The sequence below is a fragment of the Pelophylax lessonae genome (genome assembly GCF_965119305.1).
Source record: "Pelophylax lessonae genome assembly, chromosome: 10".
In the NCBI taxonomy this organism is placed as follows: Eukaryota; Metazoa; Chordata; class Amphibia; order Anura; family Ranidae; genus Pelophylax; species Pelophylax lessonae.
Window position 1 is genome coordinate 78,851,281 of NC_138777.1, and position 21,237 is coordinate 78,872,517.

The following is a 21,237-nucleotide window of genomic DNA, read 5'->3' on the forward strand; positions in this document are numbered from 1 at the left end:
GATCCCCATACCAACAGAAACTGAATGCGCTCAACCAGAATGTATGAACCCAAGTTACAATATAGTAAATGGGTCATACAAGCCGAATGACATGAATGTCCCCCAACGTGGGTGGATCACCGGATGAACCAAGGCAGGAATCCACACAGTTCTCCAATGAGGTTGCCAGGAAATCCCACTGACAGATGTATATAAAGGGATAAACCAAGCAACATGGACATAGTGTAAAACTGTTATGGACAATTTATTAAGAATACAGGAGTACACTTACAAACATCCACAGGAATAAAGCAGTCAAAATACAGGATGGCACTTGTGACCTGTGCCAGGTAAGTGACTAAAGTATTGAGGCAAGAGGGTCAACTATGCAGCCAAGCCCTGTGCATTTTCAGGAGAGGTCAGCAATGTCAGAATCCATGTTTCTCTCCTGACAGGTTTCATTTAAGCCAGGAACCTTTCAGCTTGAAGTAGAATTTTGATGCATCTATATCTTTACCAATATTGCATTTTAACAACTCATCTGCCCCTTTTGTCTAGGCTCAGTACTATGGTGAGATTGGCATTGGAACTCCTCCACAGAAGTTCACAGTAGTGTTTGACACTGGATCATCTAACCTGTGGGTCCCCTCCATCCACTGCTCCTTGCTGGACATTGCCTGCTGTGAGTAGCACTTCCCTTACACACATGTCATTTAAAGTCTTAACATGGTATCTCCACTTAGTAACTTAGTAGTTAAGGTTCAATAAAGACAATAGTCCATCCAGTTCAACCTGTGTCGGTGTGTGTGTGTCAGTGACCATAATCGTTTTCCCATATCCCTGTATATTCTGTTCTTTGAAATGCACGTCCAAGAGTCTTTTAAAAGTTTTAATACTCCTGGCTGATACCACCAATTGTGGAAGAGCGCTCCACATTCTTACTGCCCTGACATTGAAAAGCCCCCCTACACAGCTTAAGATTAAACCGCTTCTCCAATCTCATTGTGTGGCCACATGTCCTCATACATTACCTGAGACTAAATCAATTTTTATTAATGCTGGGATTACCATTGAGGTATTTGTAAATTGCTATCATGTCCCCTCTTTATCCACATTTATAATTAATAATATATAGATAAAGTTTGGTTTTAAAAGAAAGTGTTGTTTTCTTATATTCTAGTAATACACAACAAGTATGATTCTTCCAAATCTTCCACCTATGTAAAGAACGGTACAGAATTCTCCATCCAGTATGGCAGCGGGAGCTTGTCTGGGTACCTGAGTCAGGACACTGTCACGGTAAGATTTCCCACCTGTTCTAGAGAAGGAAATATACTGCCATTGCGTTTCTTATTTATTGCCCATACTAGGAAATCAGATTCCAGAGTTCCTTGCTTTAGAACAGCTTAGTGAAAAATGAAAAAACAATCTGGTTGTTGCTATGGGTGACACCTTGGGGTTGATTCCCTAAAACTGGAGAGTGAAAATCTGGTGCAGCTGTGCATAGTAGCCAAACAGCTTCTAACTTCAGCTTGTTCAATTAAGCTTTGACAAAAAACCTGGAAGCTAATTGGCTTCTGCACAGAGCTGCACCAGATTTTACTCTCTCCAGTTTTAGTAAATTAACCCCACTTTCCCTATAAACCCAGGCCAATTATATATTTGGAAGTGTTCACGGTTAATGCACAATCCTTCATTACCTTCTAATATTTCTCAGATTGGCAACCTTGCCGTGAAAGGACAACTTTTTGGGGAAGCCATCAAGCAGCCTGGTGTTACCTTTATTGCAGCCAAATTTGATGGGATATTGGGCATGGCATACCCACGAATCTCTGTTGATGGCGCTCCGCCTGTGTTTGATAATATCATGCAACAGAAGCTGATCGAAAACAACATATTCTCCTTCTACCTAAATAGGTAAGATGTGTAATTGTTTTGTTTGGTATGACATTTCAACCCATGTGTGGCATTGACATGTCTATGTAAATTTTTCCTATTTAATATATCCTTTCTGAGCTGATCACTCTGATTACGCCCAGTGTGTGTGGGGTGATCCAAAAAGGATCAAGTGGTGGCCATTTTTCTTGTCAGCCACAGACTGGCAAGTAACATTACTATTGATTTTGGAGGTAAGGATTAGGGCTGCCACGACTCGTCGACTACAAAAAATCGTCGACGTGCGGAAAAAGCGTCAACGCGTGACGTCACACGCCCCCGGCTGGCCGCCGCGCCGCTTGAAGCATTGCCGGCCGGGTGAAATTCCCCCGCCGGGCTCCGTCGGAGACGAGAGGTGAGTGCTGACCGTCTTCAGCACCCCTGTACTCCCTGTACTGCCACAGCTTCTGCCGCAACACACATTCGCCATCCTCCCCCGATCACCCAGCTACTTAGACATGTCACATTTGCGGCGCTACACCGGCTTGTAATGGTCTGTACTAGGTGGGAGGGCTTACTGGGGGGTCTGTACTGGGAGGGGGGCTTACTAAGTGGTCTGTACAGTACAGACCACTTAGTAAGCCCCCCTCCCAGTACAGACCCCCCAGTAAGCCCTCCCACCCAGTACAGACCCCTTAGTAAGCCCCCCCTCCCAGTGCAGACCCCTCAGTAAGCCCTCCCACCTAGTACAGTCTGTACTAGGTGGGAGGGCTTACTGAGGGGTCTGCACTGGGAGGGGGGCTTACTAAGGGGTCTGTACTAGGTTGGAGGGCTTACTGAGGGGTCTGTACTAGTGTACTGGGAGGGGGGCTTACTAAGTGGTCTGTACAGTACAGACCACTTAGTAAGCCCCCCTTCCAGTGCAGACCCCTCAGTAAGCCCTCCCACCCAGTACAGACCAATTAGTAAGCCCCCCCTCCCAGTGCAGACCCCTCAGTAAGCCCTTCCACCCAGTACAGACCCCTTAGTAAGCCCCCCTCCCAGTGCAGACCCCTCAGTAAGCCCTGTACTAGGTGGGAGGGCTTACTGAGGGGTCTGCACTGGGAGGGGGGCTTACTAAGGAGTCTGTACTGGGTGGGAGGGCTTACTGGGGGGTCTGTACTGGGAGGGGGGGCTTACTAAGGGGTCTGTACTGGGAGGGGGGGCTTACTAAGGGGTCTGTACTAGGTTGGAGGGCTTACTGAGGGGTCTGTACTAGTGTACTGGGAGGGGGGCTTACTAAGTGGTCTGTACAGTACAGACCACTTAGTAAGCCCCCCCTTCCAGTACAGACCCCTCAGTAAGCCCTCCCACCTAGTACAGACCCCTTAGTAAGCCCCCCCTCCCAGTGCAGACCCCTCAGTAAGCCCTCCCACCCAGTACATACTGTACTAGGTGGGAGGGCTTTCTGAGGGGTCTGCACTGGGAGGGGGGCTTACTAAGTGGTCTGTACTGGGTGGGAGGGCTTACTGAGGGGTCTGTACTGGGAGGGGGGTTTAGTAAGTGGTCTGTACTAGGTGGGAGGGCTTACTGAGGGGTCTGTACTGGGGGGGGGGGCTTAGTAAGTGGTATGTACTAGGTGGGAGGGCTTACTGAGGGGTCTGTACTGGGAGGGGGGGCTTAGTAAGTGGTATGTACTAGGTGGGAGGGCTTACTGAGGGGTCTGTACTGGGAGGGGGGGCTTAGTAAGTGGTATGTACTAGGTGGAGGGCTTACTGAGGGGTCTGTACTGGGAGGGGGGGGCTTATTAAGTGGTCTGTACTAGGTGGGAGGGCTTACTGAGGGGTCTGTACTGGGAGGGGGCTTACTAAGTGGTCTGTACTAGGTGGAAGGGCTTACTGAGGGGTCTGCACTGGGAGGGGGGCTTACTAAGTGGTCTGTACTAGGTGGAAGGGCTTACTGAGGGGTCTGCACTGGGAGGGGGGCTTACTAAGTGGTCTGTACTAGGTGGGAGGGCTTACTGTGGGGGTCTGTACTGGGAGGGGGGCTTACTGAGGGGTCTGTAGTGGGAGGGGGGCTTACTGAGGGGTCTGTATTAATTACAGGATTAATTAGGTAATCAAAAAAACACTAAATTAAGCAAAAAAACTAAAAATTTAAATAATCGTTAGATAAGTCGACTAATCGTAAAAATAATCGATAGATTAGTTGACAGACAAATTAATTGTTCGTTACAGCCCTAGTAAGGATATTGTACTATACCAGGGGTGTCCAACCTTTTGACCTTCCTGGGCTACATTGGAAGAAGAGGGATTGTCTTGGGCCACACATAAAATACAGAATAGCTGATGTGCAGTTCTTCCTGTGGCTCCCGGTGGGTAGGTGTGGCCGCCGACCCCGTGCACTATGACAGGTGGCCGGTGGCCGCACCTATTCGCAGCACTCTGCAAAGCCAGCGATTACCTGAAGGTTTTTGGCTGTGCAGAGAGGCTGCTGGCAGCTGCACCTATTCACAGCTGTCATAGTGAACGGAGCTGGCGGCTGCACCTACCTGCTGAGAGCCGCAGGAATAACTGCCGCTATAATTCGTACCGGTCCTACTCACTGGTGTGAATGTATGTGCTGTGTGGGGAAGTAGAAGAAGGCTTTTGGGGGGTGGTGCAATTGAAATCTGGGGGGGGGGGGGGCACAGCACTCCCCTTAGATCTGGAAATGCAGGATTTACTCCCCTTGCATTCCCCGCGTTCCCTGCTTCCGGTGCGATTGCTAACATGGAAGCCCTGACATCCCTCCAGACATGCATTTGCTGGGCTTGACTGTGTCGGCTGCCACGACTTGCACGCTTGCACAGCATCCCCGGTGTCTCTCCAGATGTTCCAAGGCTGCCATGCCAAACTCTTTGGGGCTGTGCGTTAGACACCCCTGTACTATACAAATCAGGGATGCTTGTAGCTACTACAGCAGAGTAGGACATATTTTTGGGATATATAATAGAGATCCTGAGATGATAGTTTTGCCTTAAGTTCCATTTTAGTCCAAAAGTCTAATTGTCCCTGTGTGGGGATAAATTGGATCCAAAATTCAGTATATTGGAACATTATTCACATTAATCGCCACATTAGTTCAGGTATTAGAGATTCATTCAGGACTCACCAAAGCCTGTGGAAATAGAAGAGGCAGCACACTTGTGTCAATTGTGGGGCCTATATGTACCAAAACATTGGACTGATACAAAGAAGTATCAAGATTGAAATGCACTGTGCACTGTGCCCAGTGTTGGGGGTAACTAGTTACAAAGTAACTAATTACAGTAACTAAATTACTTTTTTTGGTAACTAAGTAAAGTAACTAGTTACAATACTAATATTGGTAACTACACTACTTTACTAGGCTATAAGAAGTAACTACACTACTTTACTAGGCTATAGGAACGCGCTTTCCTGCGTTACCCAAGCCGTGCGATACAATCGTTATTTAGAAGAATAGAGAGGGATGAAGTTTATGACTTTTTGTTGCACTTTATGTTTTATTCTGTTTTTTCAGGTTTTGTTCTCATTTTTCTCAAAGCCTGTGTTTATACAATAAACTCTATGCAGAAAGAGTGTCCTGTATCTTCTTCTACACGGTCAATTATGAAAGAAGAAAGTAAAGTAATAAGTAGTGAAGTTACTTTTCAAATGCAGTAACTAGTAAAGTAATCTCATTACAATTTACAGAAGTAACTAGTAACTAGTAACTAGTTACATTTTTTGAGTAACTACCCCAACACTGACTGTGCCCTGCACAACCTGCCTTTAAATGCAGTAATTCAGTGGGCACAACAGTGTCAGACAGTCCTAAATGTTTGTGTGCATAGATACAGGGGCGTAACTGCAGGGGTTGCAATTTCAACCGGGCCCCATGCTCCAGGGGGCCTGTGCGGCTCCCCTGTACACCTGGATAGGGTAAGATAGGATGACACAATAGAGAACCAGGAAGGGGTCGGTAAATATATAATTTACCAGCTCCTTCCTTTTCTGAATGGACAGAGTCATAATCAGTGACATTGTCAAAAAAAATAAAATGATAAAAATAATACAAATAAAATACCAAAAAATAAAAACTACTGACACGAGTGGGTGAACTAGCAGGATCACAAAGGTCACACTTGCACCTGGGCCCTGGCATTCCACCACCATGGGAGGACCCAAGATGGCAGGAAGGGGGCCCACTGCAGATCTTGTGAAAGGGTCCCACTGCCATAATAAAGGGCCCCGCAACGAGAGTAAAGGGCCCCAGGATCAGTGGGAGAGCCCCAGGCTTGAAGGGAAGGGCCCCAGCCAGGGGTCCGGGGGGCCCTTCATGGTTTCTTGCACCGGGGCCCTGAAGGTTCTAGTTACGCCTCTGCATAGATATATATTAAGTTTAAGCTTTCCCCCTTGTGTCTAGAACAGGAGCACTTTTTAGCAGTTTGGAAAAACCAATGCATGTTCTAGTTATTATTATTATTTCAGGTTCTTATATAGCGCTGTCAATTTACGCAGCGCTTTACATATACGTTGCACATTCACATCAGTCCCTGCCCTCAAGGAGCTTACAATCTAAATTCTTGTTCATTGGGCACCGCAATGTATATCTCCTTTACTCTGCAGCAATAAGTGTCCTCTTTCTCCTTAACAGGGAAAAGCTGTGGGTGTCACTCCTTAGGTGCACCCGGCAAAGTGATTGATTGCTCTTATTCCATTCTGTTCTCTAGAGATGGATGGCTCCCTTCATCCTCGCTGTGCAGAAGAATGACTTTAATTAATGCTTTTCTTAAGCCTAGACTACAGCACACAAGATATGAGTACCAATCTCACAATTTCTACAGGAGGGATACAAGATAGCATGCAGGGTAGATTAGTTTATTTGGAAAGCTTTGTGTTTTTCCACCTGCTATATATAATGGGCACATTCAGAACTCTTGCACATGGCTGTACATTGCAACTTACGGCTGTTTTAAAGTAAAATCGTTTGTGGCGCCCCGGAGCCACCGCTGAAATTTAATTTAGCCCATTGACACTTTTTTGAAGAATTCCCTGTGTCCAGCTGTAAAATTGTACAATGAGCTAAAATATGTTGCGGATTTTGCGGTGTATGGCCATACGCTCTAATGTACAGCATTGTGAATGTGCCCTTAGGCCCCTTTCACACTCGTACTACCTGAAAGTCACGCGACTTGAAACAATGCCTGTGTAAACTTGAGGTCTTTGGACTTCAAGTCACATCAAAATAGGACCAAAGTAGAGCAGGGATTACTTTGAAGTCACACAGATATAAATGGTACTCATGGGGTATGACTTGTTATGCAACTTTGTAGTCCCACATGTGTGAAAGGGGCCTTGCTAACATTTTTTCTATTTTTTGCATTATGAGGATGTGTTTGTAAATGCTGGCGAATGCTTTACACAAAATGATTATCTTTAGTTTTGGCATGAGATCTGCTGGAAGCCCAAATAACATGGGCCTAGGACCTAAAGTAAATTCTTTTCATCTTCCTTCAGGGACCCAGAATCTCAGCCTGGTGGTGAGCTTTTACTAGGAGGCACAGATCCTAAATATTACACTGGAAATTTTAACTACCTCAATATTACCCGCAAAGCCTACTGGGAAATTCATATGGACCAGTAAGTAGCAACATTACTTTCCTTTTTGTTGTCTCTTTTCCTATGTGATTTTCATTATCTTAATTTAAAGAGTCTTTTTCATTCTTCTGCTCTTTCCAGATCTATTGATAGTAGCAAGTTAGAACATACAATTTTATAGTGCGATTTTTAGGGTGCTGCACATTAAAAAAAAAATTATTTTTATTCAGTATAATAATAAAATTAAATCAAAGCAGTTATCCTCCAAAGGTTGATTCTTGCAGCATCATATATATATTATGATAGAAAACAAAATGTCTCCCCATGTACATATTATTACCCATTCCCCCTAGCTAGTATATTCTGAGAAAGGAAAAATCATCTTTCCAAAATACATTAATGGTTACAAATTACTTGAAGAATAGTAGTTTCTTGCGTTTCCCAGATTTAATCTGCTTCTTCAAAAAGTAGGGGAGATTTCTTTAAAATTATACTGTATGTGTAATGACCGCACTGTAATTATTTTAATAAAAAAAAAAAAAACATCTAATTACCTTTTTTCCTAATCGATTTACAGCTGTCACATGACCCAGACATCTCCCAGCCTTTCTGCAGGGAAACCTAAGCAGGAGGAGCTTCTAGTCCTCTGCTGCTGGTCACATGTTTAAAATAAATACAAATAAAAACAGCCTTTGGAATACAGAGTAAAAAAAAAAATAATTAATATCAATAAACTGTTTTAAATTTTAATTTTAAATATATATTTGAAATCAAATCTTTATCATTTTTTGGCAATAACATGGTGTGGTGGATTTATGCCAGTCACAGGCCTTGTTACGCCCCTCCAGCCTGTGTCTTAGAATAAGAGGGAGGTGGAGCCTCCATCAATCTACATGTAATATCCTGCCTCCAATATGTTTAGCTGGTTAGTGGGCATGAAGGAGGAGGGAGGGAGTAGGCTGTCATTTACCATTGTGTATAAGCCTGCATGTGTGACTCTATAGTTACATGGGCTGCTCAGATGTAATAGGGAGGAATTGCTCAGCATAGAAACTCGCTGAAAACTGAGCATGTGCAGAGCTGCCAACACTGCTCTGCAAAATCCCTAGATGCAGTGGGGACTTGGACAGAAAGTGGAGATGGAGAAGAGCAGGATCAACCAGGTTTATTGCAGAATACCAAAAAACAAATCTCATAGTGACTGAGTGAGTATGAACAGCATGTAACACACCATTTATTGATAGTGTTTTATTTTTTTACAATGTGGGTTTAACTTCTTCCGGCCCGCGCTATAGCCGAAAGACGGCTACAGCGCGGGCTCTAATTTCCGGGAGGCCGTCTTTATACGAGCATGCATCGGGGAAAAATCTGTGCGGCCGTGTCCCTTGGACACAGCCAATCACAGATCGTGGTAAATGGCCAATCACAGCGGCCATTTACCACGTGATCGGCCCATGCAATAAGAGATGATCTCATATGTAAATATATGAGATCATCTCTCATCGCCAACTCTCCTTCCTCACACAGAGACTGCGTGTGAGGAAGGAGCAGAGCCGATCAGCCGTTAGGGGACACAGAAAAATGTAATCAGGGCACTGATCACCAGTGCCCTGATTACAACAGAGGTAAATAAAATACAATAAGTGCCCACCATCAGTGCCCACAGTGCCCTCCATCAGTGCCCCCCATCAGTGCCCACAATCAGTGCCCATAGTGCTGCCAGTCAGTGCCCATCAGTGCCTGCTCATGTAGGCACTGATGGGCACTGACTAGCAGCACTATGGGCACTGAGTGTGGGCACTGATGGTGCTGCCCATCAGTGCCACCCATCAGTGTCCATCTGTGCCACCCATCAGTGTCCAGCAGTGCCACCTCTCAGTGCCCAGCAGTGCCACCTATCAGTGCTCATTAGTGCCGCCGATCAGTGCTCATCAGTGCGGCATATTAGTACCTCCTCATCAGTGCCACCTCATCAGTGCCCATAAGTGTCACCTCATCAGTGCCCATAAGTGTCACCTCATCAGTGCCCATCAGTGCAGCCTATCAGTGCCCATCAGTGCCGCCTCATCAGCGCACATCAGTGAAGGAGAAAAATGTATTTATTTTCAAAATTTACTCGCAGAAAATAAGAAAAACTTTTTTTTTTTTTTTCAAAATTTTCTGTATTTTTCTTTTTTTTTTTGTAAGAAATAAAAAACCCAGAGATGATTAAATACCACCAAAAGAAAGCTCTATTTGTGTGAAAAAAATGATAAAAATTTCATATGGGTACAGTGTAGCATGACCGCGCAATTGTCATTCAAAGCGTGAGAGCACTGAAAGCTGAAAATTGGCCTGGGCAGGAAGAGGGTGAAAGTGCCCGGTAGGCAAGTGGTTAATGACACTTTACAAGTACAGTGTGACAATATTAGTGTACAATAATATATTCACAATACAGCAAATTCTCAATTTTTAATTATCCATTTGCAAGTTATGCATGTCCCTAGTATTAATGGAGATCTCCCCTACTTTCTGAAGAAGCAAATAAAATCAGGGAAACATGTTAAAGAAAAGACTACCCTTTGACTAATTTGTAACCATCAACACATTTTGGAAAATGTTCTTTTCCATTCTCAAAATATGATAGTTAAGGTGATACTAAACACACATTTTCCCTTCTCTTTCTGTTCTGTATATGGATGATGGCACTGCATTATTTTAATAAAAACAAAATCATCTAAGTACCTTCTTTCTAATCAATATACAGTTGTCACATGACCCAGCTCTCTTGATGCCAGCTTGTCAGGGCTCCCTGGGTTCTATTTACCCCACCGCACCGGAAGATTATGGCAGTAGGGATTGTGGTGGGGTATTATAGGCAAAAGATTTCTACTAAACCAGAATACAGCAGAACAGGATACACCCCTTGTTAGATGGACTTGTGTCATTTTCAACCTGACTATGTAACAAGGGCAGATTTTATTTTTCTTTTGACTTTAAATGAAACACTTGATTTTAATGACAATATACTATATAATTTCCTATGTGTGACACCTTTAAAAATCTCATTAAATTTGATTGTATGATTAAATGTAATCTTGGGATGTGGTTTCAATTAGAGAGAGGACTTACTGGTAGGAATACAAGGTGTATCTAAAAAAGTTTGGCGAATGGTATCCGAAAACAAATAACCTTTTATTGGCCTTTAAATTAATCGCCATCAACGCTTTTTTGGCAACGTTCATAAATCTTCTGGAAACTGTCAGCAAAGGCATCCTTAGGAATCAATGGCAAAATCAGTCACACATTTTTGGATTGCCGCCATGTCCGCTAAACTTGCGCCTTTCATGACGCTCTTCAGGCGGAGAAACAGAAGTCAGCAGGGTGGCGGCGAAGACGCTGAACGCCATTCCTTTGATTGCCGCTTGGATTCCGCATCGAAGTGGTAGCACCAGGTCTTATTCCCCTAAAAAGTTGGTTTGTAGAAAGGATGGATCCTGGTCACAGATGGTGATAAAATCTCCAGAGGTTTCCATTCGTTTTTCATTGCTTCTGTTTGTCTGTCAGCTTGTGCGGCACAAACTGCGAACAGATCTTCCGCTTTCCCAAATCTTTACTGACAATGGTGCGCACAATGTCCTTGCTAATACTCCATTCCTCTGCCATCAATCGTAGACTCAGTCGCCGATCTCGTGCCAGCATTTGTTGAACTCGCTCGATCCTGTTTGGGGTTCTACTTGTCGATGGCCAAACCGGACATGGCTCATCCTCAGTTATATTCTTCCCTTCGCGAAAGCTTTTTAACCGGTCGTAAAAACATTTTCTGCTCACGGCTGCCGTCCCGTACACTTGCTTCAACATTTCATGCTTCTCCGTTGCCATTTTCCCCAATTTGTAGCAGAACTTGATGTTCACTCGTTGTTCCATTGCACTGTGACCCTTCCTCTCAAACTGACAATGTTCGACTGCCCGCAGAGGGTTTACCCTGATGGTCACGTACTCCACGCTAGGTGGAACATCTCGAAGTGTCTCTGGCTAGCCATGTGCATGTGCGTACCTTGCACATGTTTCCTTTGAGCAGACCATTCACCAAACTTTTTAGACACACCTCGTAGTTCTGTATCTCAAAAAAATAGCATTGCTGTTTTCTTTTTAAACAGCTGGTGGCACTGTCGATGGGGAAAAGGAAATTTTTTAAAAGCACCTAGAAGTTGTTTTTTACCTTACAGATTTCTTTCACCCACATTACAGATTGTGCTGTCTGTTTAGGTTCAGAATTTGATCGTTACTAAAAATTGGCTGATCAGTCAAGTAAGAGATCTCTGTATGTGTTGTGTTTTGCAGGATTGATGTTGGTCAACAACTCACTCTATGTAAAGGAGGCTGTGCAGCCATTGTGGATACTGGAACCTCCCTGATCACTGGTCCAAAGGATGAAGTTGTTGCACTTCAAAAAGCCATTGGAGCTACACCTCTAACTCAGGGAGAGGTGAGGTACCATTAATTAATGTGCACACCAAAGTATACGGACATGTTTTTTTATCCTCCACTGCAAATTTTGACCGGCCACTATAAGTGTAAGGCCCCTTTCACACGGTCCGCATTCCGTTGTGGACCATGCTCTGCTCAGCGGGGATAGATCCACTGATCCCCGCTGAGCCGGCGGATGACACCTCCGTTTCCGCACTCCGTGTTGGAGAGGGAGATGTCAGAGCCCCGCTGCTCTCTATGGGGAATCGGATGAGAGCGGACCGCCTGTTCGCTCTCATCTGATCCCATCCGATCCCCAGAATGGATGGAAAATAGGGTTTCCATCCGTCCGGAATTCACGGACAGGATCGGATGCGGGTGTCAGCGGACATGTCACCACTGACATCCGCTGCTCCATAGGGCTGAATGGGGCATCCGATCAGATCCGCCTAAAAAACTGACAGACGGATCTGATCGGAACGCCCGTGTGAAAGAGCCCTAAAGAGAGGATCAGAATAATATCTTGATCACTAACTTGTAAATATTGGATTGTAGATATTGGGGATACATTTCCTTTCTCCATATGATGTAAAATATACAGTACATTCATAAATCAGCTATAACATTGCAACCACTGAAGGATAAAATGAATAACATTGATAATCTTGTTACAATGGCACCTGAACGTGAGTGGTATATATTAGGCACCAAGTAAACGTTGTCCCCAAAATTGATATTATTGTGAGCGACTTTGACAAGGGCCAAATTGTAATGGGTTGACAACTGGTTCAGAGAAACTCCAAAACTATAGCTCTTGTGGGATGATTCCGGTCTGCTCTAGTCAGCACCTACCAGAAGTGGTTCAAGGAAGAAAAAACGGTGTTGTTGTAAGCGCTTCTATTATCCCGACACCATGGATAATATGATGTCAGGATGATATTGAAGAGCATTATACTATTATTACATTGTAAAATATATTAAAATGGTTAAATTCACTGTAGTGCAGGTTGTCACTTGCCACTGTAGCCTGCCACCAGATGCAGCTTGTCACTGTAGCCTGCCACCAGATGCAACTTGTCACTGTAGCCTGCCACCAGATGCAGCTTGTCACTGTAGCCTGCCACCAGATGCAGCTTGTCACTGTAGCTACTGCCTCAGTAGGTATGGGAAATTGAAAACCGGCACATGGGCCGTTGATACTGGGTTCCTTGCTATAAAAATCTGGAGACGGACCCTACAGCAGTGATGCAGGCGGTGATGTCAGCAAGCTGTGTCTATGCTTGCCTGCCGCTCACCTCCTTTAGCACGACCTGGCCTCAAACATGGAGATGTGCCAGAGAAAGAAGGCAAACAGGCGGAGGAAGTGTGATGCTCTTGGCAATGTTCTTCTGGAAAACTATGGGTCCTGCCTTTCATGTTGATGTTACTTTGCAGTCCATTACTCAATGGGTCAAGGCTGTTTTAGCAGTAAAAGTGAGACCTACTCAGTATTAGGTGGGTGGTCGTAATGTTATGGCTGATCAATGTGTGTATAGTGCAATTTTGATACACAAACCTGACTAAAAAATTAGCATTTAAAGCCTATTTGGCATGGATTTGGTCTGCCCATGAGCTGGCAGTAGAAGGCGCATGCCATTTTATTAGCCAGGAAACCCACCTTCATTGCACCACTGTGATCCTGGCTTTACTTTATTTAAGGTATATAAAGGTAAAACTTTAGTTTTGGTGGAGATGGATTGGAATACATATCAGGTTTTTCTTGCTGCTTCTGCCCCTGTTAGGGAGATTCACCCTCTCTATTTGTCCTGTTTTACTGTCATTGTGGAAAGTAAAAGAAATTCCAGAACAGGAAGGGCAAATCTTCCAACTGGGACACTAGTTCTGGTGAACTGGGGATGGGAGGCCAAAGGATTCCCTTTAATTTGCAGTGAGTTCCTCTCACTTCCTGTGGTGTCTAAGGAACAGGAAGTCGAGGGAAATCTCCCTATTGGGACGCAGATTTTATAACACTTAGCCTATCCAAAATGGTGGGGAGGGGGATGTTTTGCCCCTCAAGGATTAAACTTCCCCCACCCACAAATACCCTGTCTGATGGAAGCACCGGAGTAGCAAAATAAGTGTGCTCATTGGATAAGGGAAAGGTGGGTGGACTGACCTAACCTCCAGGGGGCAGGCTGTTTCTACCAAATTTAGTAACTTTGTGTGGTTATTTAAAAAAAGAAAATCTATGAAACACCCAAATAGTAATACAAAGGTAAATGGGGACACCTAGGGGGTCTGTTTTATGGGAAAAAAAAATGATTTGCATTATGTGTTGTAGCACTGAGCCGCTGCCACGCTTTTTCGATAAAATCTAAAAAAAAAAATCTTATAATTGCAAAAAAAATGCAGAAAAAAAAAATCACTGTGCGAATGTCTCAGCATTCATATAGCTATTGCAAATAATCCCTATAATTTCTCAAGGATTTACTGGTACCTATGCACCCATTAGGAAGATTTCTTCTCACTTCCTGTGCCTGCAACAAAAGAGGAAGGGAGCAGAATCTGTCATATGGGGACACAGACGACAATAAAAAAAGCCCCTTTTTAATAGTACAAAAAGTGATTATACTGTATGTATATGTGTGTATATGTAAGCTCTAACGAGCAGGGCTCTCTGATTCCTACTGTTTTAAACTGTTTTAAAGTGTATTGTATTTGTACTGTCTACCCTCAAGTTGTAAAGCTCTGCGTAAACTGTCGGCGCTATATAAATCCTATATAATAATAATAAATGTGTATGTGTGTATGTGTGTGTGTGTGTATATATATATATATATATATATATATATATATATATATATATATATATATAATTATTTGTTTTTAGATGTTTGATGGGAGTGTGTATCTTGTGTTTCAAATAGGTTCGAAAACTTGATGGAAATTTTAATTTTATTCTGAATTTTGTTACTGATGTAATGTAAAATGTATCTTTCACAGTATATGGTCCAGTGTGATCAGGTGCCTTCTTTGCCTGTCATTTCTTTGACACTTGGAGGAAAAGCTTACACCCTGACCGGGGAACAGTATATTATGAAGGTAAGAAATCATTATTTCTGTTATCACTTAGAGTTACAAATCATACCCTTCAAGAGGAATATTGATAATTTATGTAAACTGAAATGATGATACAGCCGTGGTATGAATATATGGGGCAAACCTCACCTGTGTGAGATGGTAGTTCTCCTTAGTAGCGCTGGGTTGATTTTTAAACCGGCTGCCCCTAAAATCTGTATGACCTCTTCTGCTTTTGTAATGTATTCTCTTTCATATTTAAGGACATTTTAGATTGTAGATTTTCCCTGTAACAATTATTGATGTGATTGATTTAGAAGCAAGTAATTGGGGCTGGGGGGGGGCGCCAGCCAGCATTTGCCTAAAGGCCCCTTTCATACTAGAAGACTGTTCAGGTCCGTGTCAGTTGTTCAGATGGATGCAATCAGACCCTCCATTCTCCTCTATGGAGCAGTGGGTGTAAACGGACATGTGTGCCTTGACACCTGCCGACATCCAATCCTATCCGCTGAAAAGGGATCAGATGGCAGTCAGGTGTAAATTGCGTTAGCAATAAAGGATACTATAAAGCAGCAGCTTGAAGTGAGACAACACCAAACACAAAAAGTAAATAAAAAAATAAATTAAAAAAAAAGCTGCGCTAATGAGAACTGATGGGTATGTGCAATACACCAATCACAATAGTATTAGAGTGAGTATGGAAATACACCCAAAAATAATAATAATAAATGAGCACCAAGTGCCAGATGGGCAACAAAAATAGTGAATATGTGTATATCTGGTGACCACTGAAACACAAACATATGGATAAGTAAATAAATGAATAAACCTAAAACAGTAAAAACACTAAATGACCAGTGAAAAGCAAAAAATAAAGTGCAATGATTGTGACCGTAAATCACAAACACATGAATATTAGGTGAACAATAATTTAAATAAGGTTAGTCCATAATAGAACTTAGTAGAGTCCCAAAAATAAATTCCAGAATCAAAGTAATAAGTGAAGTGAATGGAAATGATCCTGTAATGCTAATCACCATGGTGCTCCCACACAAGTGACATGCATGTCTCCTTACCAGATTCTGGTATAAATGAGCCTCTATGTATGGTTCCTCACAGCACCACTCTGAAGAGATCCCAACTCCAGCAAACCCCCAGGTTACGGCCAGAAGTGGATAGTAGTGCCAGTATTGTCCACAAGATGGAGCTCAATACACCATAAAGAAAAAGTGGACTAGATAGTGTGATACCGTACAGCATTTATTAAATAAATATAAAATAACACTCACATGATACAGATAAAAACTCACATGTTCAAGAAGCCGGCCGGCTCTCGTGTAGCCCGTCCTCAGGGCAGCGCAGTGACGTCAGCACGCCGTACCCTACGCGCACGTCTGCAAAGACTTCTAATGGTGTAAATGGACAGGCTGTCCGTTTACATCCGCTCCCCCAATAGAGCGGGCTGTGGCAGACACGGACCAGCCATCCGCCTGCTCTGGGGGTATCAGCGTACAAATTCCCCACTGAGCAAGCCGACTCCAATAGGGCCAGCCCTGTGTGGAAGGGGCCTAAGTGAGAAAGTAAGCACCACATACATAAATGATAGCACTCTTACACTAGGTCCTTGAAATGCATACAAGTAGCATAGCGAATTTACTGAGTAGTTTTAGTTTTCATCCAGACATTTCTGTACTGCACCAGTCTCTGCTAATCCTTTCTTAGCTTTAATCTGGTGACCCTGGAATATACCCGCTGGCAGGGCCACAGATAGTGGGACCACCAATCCTCCTGTAGAGGACCCGGGCACACAGGGTAGCCCCAACAACACGGACAATTGGTGCGGTCAGGCAGAGGGGCAATTACAGAAGAAAGCCCTGTACGTCTTAGTGAAAATAATGTCTTGATATATTCGGGGGGGGGGCGTGCCAGGTAGGCTGTACGGGGCCCTGTGATTTCTAGCACCAGTCCTGCCTGCTGGTGATGCTGGGACACACTTCTTGCTACCTAAAACACACAGCCTGATGTGAAGCAAATGTTAGTAGTAACAAGATGCACACAATCACCAGTCCATTTCAGACATGCGAGTTTCCGGCACCACACATGAACTTGCTGCCCTTGCAAGATGCACGCAGGTGCTGGCTGCACCCCAAACGCATCTCACAAACGCAGCGTGCTGGCTGCCACCAAATCACACGGTACTGCAGTACCATGCGGTTTGGTGTGGTGCGATCTGGAAAAGTAGTGCCTTTTCAACGTTCTGGTATATTTGGCAGTCCATTAAATAAATCCGCTATCAAAACCGAAATGCGCAGGACCGCACAGGAAAGCTTGCATTCTAGTGTGAACCGGCCACATATGTGATGCAGTACCAGAGAAAAGGTACACAGAATGTGTTTTTTAACAAGTGTACTTCTACTGACCCTCCTATATGTTTAACTACTTCAGCTCCAACAAACGGCAACTGCCCAAACTCCCCCTGTCAGAATACAATAGAACAGGGGAGATTGCTGTACTAACATCGGATAGTTAGTACAGCAGCTCCTCCTGAGCTGTCAGCTTTTTTTCATTCAGCCCTGCTGGTTTGAATGCAAAAAACTACTAGTGTAAACGAGGCTTTAAGCTTACAGGTAATGAGTGTAGTAGTCTTTACATTGGCCAGGTATTGCTTCTCCTGGAATGCTGAGAACATTGCATGTTATCCAGTCTAATCACTTTCATTTCCCCTGCAGGTAAAACAGGGATCCCAATCCATTTGTGTGAGTGGATTTATGGGTCTTGACATTCCTCCTCCAGCCGGACCCCTGTGGATTCTAGGAGATGTCTTCATCGGCCAATATTATACAGTCTTCGACCGGGCTAATGACCGCGTGGGCTTTGCCAAGGCCAAATGATAGAAGCATCCTGTACAATCACTATACCTTTCCCTGGGTCATCTGATCTTCCCAAGAACTCAATGCAATGATTATGTGCCTGCCTAAGGTTATTGATACATATGATGTGATCACCACTGAAAACTAATTACAAATTGATAATTGTTTATCAAACAGTCAAAGACCTCTGCAAACTTCTCCTGGTCAGCCAATACTGGGGCGGGGGGGGGGGGGTGATTAGTTGTCTGAAACAGATTTTTACTGAGGTATGGCCGGCTCCAAGAGTGGCTGTATTGTAAAAAAAAAAAAAAAAATCATGCACATTCAGCCTCAACATTTACTAAGCGATCTCTCCAGCAGTCAGAACCTCCAGCTGCCAACTCATCTATATGGCTAGAATACTGTGCAATATCCTACACCTACTAGCCTAGCCAAAGACATGGAATGGCATTGGTCCTTATACATACAGCACACAATGCTTTAGCTGAACATTCATATTCTTTTAGTAATCCCTGATGCCAGCTTTATCTCAGACAAGCAGAAGTCACTTATTGGAAACATAAATTCAGAGCCATCAGCAACCCCAACTTACACAAGATCATTGGCCAGGAGGCCTATGTATGCAAAGGTCTTGGTGCATCAATTTGTATTCAGCCATTACCTGATATGACCCTTAATGGCCATATCAGATGACAAGACTCAGAGTTCTCGGGATAGCCTTAGATGATGTGCCATGTAATGCGTTACTTGGCAACATTTCTTATTTTTTTTTTACTCTTAAATGACTGCCAAGTGTGTCAGTCAACCTCTTAATGTAATCGAATGGCTGTTGAGGAATGCATTTTTCTGTTGTTTGAACAATTTACAATAATGTCTAAAGATGGTCAAATTAGGCAATGTAAATATTTATTTGAAAAGTAGAAATTTTATTTATTAATTCTAAATAATTTGGATTGTTCTGTATAAAATTGTAGACGATTGTTTTAAAATCTCTGGCGTTATACCAGACAGTAACTATTGCGTAGAACCGATCGGTGCATTGGAATCAACTACTCAGTAGAATCCTGCTGGGGCTTGGGACAAGAAAGCATTAGAAGGATTTTAATAGTTTCAGTGTTACAAGCCATAAAAACAAAGTAGGAGCTGCCATATACTAATTCTCAGCGTAATACCGATCGCTCTAAAAGAAAGCATTGTTCATGGAGTCGGAGTGGCTGTAGCTTATAGAGAAACAAGGAAATATTTGTTTGCCTGTCTTAGTGTCTTATTCCTCTATAATATCAAACTGGCTATTTAGGAATCTATCATGATTTCAATATTCTGTTCCTTTAAAGTGAATGTGTCACCAAGAAAAAGGGCTTTGTGTGTATTAATGATACACTGACTGCTATATTAAATAATGATCTGCTGTGTTCAGACTTTCTTACTCCATGCAGCTGTCTGCAGTGGGGACAGAGATAAGAGTGGACCTTTGCTCAAATGATAAAGAAAATCAAAACCCAAGAACAAAAGTGTAATCTATTGCAGCTAACCAGTGGTGCATTCTATATATTTTTTTATTTTCAGCCTATCAGGAACTATGATTAAAAATGTCCCCCCATGCTACCTATCTTGCCTTACCTGTGTAAAAAAAGATCTGTATAACTTCTCATTTTTTTTCTGCTCCAGTCTAGTCGTGTGAGCCTGCAGCTCTGGCTGCCTTGCATCAGTGAGTGGCAGCTGCAGGGGAGAGGGCACCACCAACAGCTGGGCCATGAGTGACGTCATGGCTCCTGGATTTCCCAGCCATTGTCAAGTGCTCCCTCCTCTCCCCTGCAGCTGCCACTCACTGACACAAGATCACAAGTCTGGACAGAAGTGGACTAAAAATAGGTAAGTACACTGATCTTTTTTTACACGGGGTAGGCAGGATAGATAGCAGGAGGGGAGAGGGGCATTTTTAAGCCTAGTTCGTGTTCGGCTGTAATTCCACTTTTGAGTTAAAGTTTTGCCAGCATTCTTACTGAGATGATAAAGAATAATTTCGGATGGCCAGAATGTTAACGTTTCCTGGAGAAAATGCTGCTCTTGGCTTCCTCTAGTGCTGGTTTAATATCTAAAACCCTGAACATTTCATGTGATCTATGCTAAAAGGGCTTGGAGCAGAATTCCACTGCCAATTAACAGCATGAATTCAGAAAGCAAAAGCTTTTTCATAAAATTGCACAGCTTTGCAACAATATGGGGTTTATATATAAAGTTTTCTAAATGAATGTGACCAATATCTGCACAGCTGCAACAAAACTTGCCAAATTCTGTGTTCTCTAAATATATGCTATGATTGTAAGCGCCATCTAGTGGTCATAATACAGCTTTTTTTTTTTTTTTTAATATCTCAATCAGGGAATAAATGGATTATGGGCACTAGATAATGGTTATAGAGGAAAATTATATTACACAGTATATGGTAATTTTTTTTTTTTTTTTTGGAGCAGTGCGGATGTTTGTCACATTTATTCAGCTAAGATTTTATGCATAGATTCCTTTTGATTTTTGGTTTATTTGTGACCATGGTACTTTGGAAAAGGAAAACAGGACTGTATTATGTTAGGTAGGCTGTCTTTTTTTATTTTTTCTGGAGCACCAATATGTAGCAGATGGAGATCATTAAAATTTAAGAACGCAATCTTAGAAGATGTAGTATTTTGCACTATTTATTTTACATGCACTAATTTGTACTATATAATAGAATTCTGTTTAAGGACATCAATAAAGCGAAGGTGTAATCTGCTTCTGTCTTGCCATCCCTGTCACTTTTTACCCCTCTGCTACAGGTTAATTACATAATTAACTTTTTATCCCTCGGCAACATGTTAATGACATAATTAATTAAAACCTTTTTCTGTTTTAATTAGATTTCCTTTTTTAAACTCAGTGACATCATTGCTAGGTCTCCATGCTTCTTGTATAAACCAAAAGAAGAACCTATTCCTGTTCTAAATGTTGTAACAGCCTTGAAAGAAGACAATGTCATACCAATAGAAGATAAAGTTATGCCGCCATGTATGATTAGGACTACCTGCCATGTGTCTATTTGTATAATGTATATGCACACACATACGTTCTGCTTGTATTTATCAGTAGATTTAGTCCTGGTGCGATATAGGAAACCCTACGCCGGTTCCCGCATCGCACCTGAATCACACACTGGTTCACTGACATCTGCGAACCGCTGGGGGTGTTAATGTAAAGTTAATGACACCCCCCAGATCAAATCGCACAGTGTGAACTGTCAAATGGTACAGGAATCTGAGCAATCTGATTCCAGTGCAGAGCAAAAAAAGGGTCCTACACCATTTTGGTGCGAATGCGATGCTATGTTTGGCTGAATTCGCATCACACAGACATCGCATGTGATCTGCACAGCAATGCAGTGCGAATCACAT

The 21,237-nt window shown here is 43.0% G+C and overlaps 1 protein-coding gene across 1 annotated transcript in view; it reads left to right on the forward strand.

Annotated features, from left to right (window-relative positions):
* LOC309565088 (cathepsin D-like) overlaps positions 1-18,017 on the forward strand; it is a 35,010-nt gene extending 16,993 nt beyond the window's left edge. The window contains exons 3-9 of the mRNA XM_082269848.1: positions 538-661; positions 1,160-1,278; positions 1,697-1,896; positions 7,356-7,478; positions 11,760-11,904; positions 14,868-14,966; positions 17,672-18,017. Of these exons, the coding sequence (XP_082125974.1) occupies positions 538-661; positions 1,160-1,278; positions 1,697-1,896; positions 7,356-7,478; positions 11,760-11,904; positions 14,868-14,966; positions 17,672-17,833 (972 nt within the window). The 3' untranslated portion in view covers positions 17,834-18,017. The remainder of the gene's footprint in view (positions 1-537; positions 662-1,159; positions 1,279-1,696; positions 1,897-7,355; positions 7,479-11,759; positions 11,905-14,867; positions 14,967-17,671) is intronic.
* The last annotated feature ends 3,220 nt before the right edge of the window (positions 18,018-21,237 follow it).